The sequence below is a fragment of the Penaeus vannamei genome, unplaced genomic scaffold, assembly GCF_042767895.1.
Source record: "Penaeus vannamei isolate JL-2024 unplaced genomic scaffold, ASM4276789v1 unanchor365, whole genome shotgun sequence".
NCBI classification, from domain to species: domain Eukaryota; kingdom Metazoa; phylum Arthropoda; class Malacostraca; order Decapoda; family Penaeidae; genus Penaeus; species Penaeus vannamei.
The window spans coordinates 5,001-7,500 of record NW_027213369.1 but is presented as its reverse complement, the minus strand read 5'-3'; the positions used below and the strand labels follow the sequence as shown (position 1 = coordinate 7,500).

Genomic DNA, 2,500 nt, shown 5'->3' with positions numbered 1-2,500 from the left:
TGGGCGGCGGCAGAACACTGGGGCAGCTGCACGCACGAGGCGTCGGGGTCGCAGTGGCTGGTCGTGGCGTTGAAGTTGCCCTCCTCGCAGCGGTGCCGGTCGGCGGGCCCGGGGAAGCCGACGTCGAAGCAGAAGTAGTAGCTGGTGCAGTCGGTCGGGTCGGGGATCTCCGTGAGGGCCTCGCTGCAGTAGACGAGGCACGGGTCGCAGCACGCGCTCTCGTCCTGCACGCACTCCACGCCGTTGAAGTACGGTGTCTCGTCCTCGCACTTGAGGTGCAGAGGCTCATCGGTGATGCCGCACAGGTAGTACATCGTGCAGTCGTTGGCGTCTGCTGCCGTCACGATGCCGTCGGCGGGAACAGGACACGAGTACAGAGGGCAAGTCGGCTCGCACAGGTCGCACTTCGCGTTCAACTCGTCCGTGCAGGTCGCGTTGACGGAATCAAACAGCTGGCCGTCCTCGCACTCGAAAGGGAAGTCGGTGGGGAAGCCGTCCTGCAGGCACACGTAGTAGCGCTGGCAGTCGGTGGGGTCGGGGACGAGAATCCCCACGTTGTCGGGGGGCTCCGGGCACGTCGGGGAACACGAGCTGGCTGCGTGGGCGGGCAGGGTGTGCGCCTGTGGAGCGGGAAGGAAATGTAAGGAATACGCATTATACTTGGTGGACCTTGGAGGGAAAGGGAGAAGGGAGACGGGTATTAAGGGAGTGTAACCTGGCAAGAGTCTGAAAGCCTGGCATGAATCGCCCTCTCTTTAGGAACACATGGAACTGAGGGCGTGAAGGCATTATTACATTAAGCATGAAACCGAAACATGATAGTCCATGGTTGCAATCATGTCCTGCAGTTTGCTATCATACGGCAGCTATTCTCCTTTGCTCGTTATATTTGACCTGGTACAAAAAACAAATTTGGAAGCTAGTGCACTTTCTGCAACATCTATTATCTCTTTATTACACAAAAAAAGGCTAAATATAGAAATGAAAGGAATCTCAGCATCACAGTTTGAGGTTTGTAACATATTTCCCAGTTTCCTTCGTTTTCAAAGTAAATATCCAAAAATTCCTGACATATGCTTGGAATATAAAAATCTAAGGAAAAAGTTTTCGATCTTTTTCTGATAAAATATCCAAAAAAGCACATTTTGAGAGTCTAAACCCCAATACACGTCAACATCGACAACTTGTACAGATCCAAAGAAGTGTTTGGAAGCATCACGAAAAAGAATAACAAGAATAGAAAATGATAACAATTCAATGAAGCAAGTAAAAGAGACAATTTGGCAGTTAAGGGGTTATGTTCGGCTAGTGGCCTTCCTGCACTTGTTTGCATAGTGGCAAAATCACCCAAAAAAATATCGCTAGAGAGAGAGGAGGGAGAAGAGGAGAGAGAGAGAGAGAGAGAGAGACAGAAGAGAAGAGAAGAGAAGAGAGAGAGAGAGAGAAAGAGAGAGAGAAAGAGAGAGAGAGAGAGAGAGAGAGAGAAGAGAAGAGAAGAGAAGAGAAGAGAAGAGAAGAGAAGAGAAGAGAAGAGAAGAGAGAGAGAGAGAGAGAGAGAGAGAGAGAGAGAGAGAGAGAGAGAGAGAGAGAGAGAGAGAGAGAGGACAATAGAAAGAGAATGATCATAAAAATGCGTTTGGACATACAGATAGAGACAGGGACCTGGCACTCTTGTCACCGAGGAGGCATCTGCTGTGAATGAGGGTGCCAGTGTTAGAGATATTGTATCCTAGTTCATACCCTTGTGCTTATGTCCTGATCCCAGTGCCAAGCCCTCGTCACAAATGGAATTCTAGGTCATTATAGGTCAGTATTATTGGAATTCTCCTCGAAAAATAGAGGGAAGCCAGACTTATATGTATCGTGAATCAGAACAGAATAATAATAATAAAAAAAACAAACAAAAAAACATTGTGAAACTGATAGGAAGTGCATGTGTGTCTGTCTTTATTTGTGCATGTGTCTGATTATATGTGTGCGTGTATGGGTGTAACTGTGTGTGTGTGTGTGTGTGTGTTAGAAAGCTCGGTGGATGATTTATTACCATAATTATTATTATCATGAAGACTATCATTATGATCATTATCATCACTATTGACATCATTATCATCATTATTATCATTATCGTAATTCTTATCATTGTTATTGTCATTATTATCTTTGTTATTATCATTATTATTATTGTTGTTGTTGGTGTTGTTGTTGTTATCTTTTTCATTGTTATTATCAATGTCATACTATTGTTATCATAATTGCTGATGTTACTGTCATTATCATTTAAATATTTGTTATAATTTCATATTATTATCGATGTTATTATCACCATTATAATCATTTTATGATTCAGATTATTATCATTATTATTTTTATTATTATGATTATTATTATTGTTATTATCATTATCATTGTTATTGTTATTATCGTCGTTATTATTATTACTATTGTTGCTATTCTTATTCTTATTATCATCTTATTATTATTCATAGCATTATTATTATTA

At 42.9% G+C, this 2,500-nt stretch overlaps 1 protein-coding gene across 1 annotated transcript in view; it reads right to left on the bottom strand.

Annotated features, from left to right (window-relative positions):
* The window catches only part of LOC113825357 (uncharacterized), a 4,841-nt gene that overhangs the window by 445 nt on the left and 1,896 nt on the right, over nucleotides 1-2,500 (bottom strand). The window contains exon 2 of the mRNA XM_027378173.2: nucleotides 1-620. This exon is cut by the window's left edge and continues 445 nt beyond it. Within this exon, the coding sequence (XP_027233974.2) occupies nucleotides 1-620 (620 nt within the window). The remainder of the gene's footprint in view (nucleotides 621-2,500) is intronic.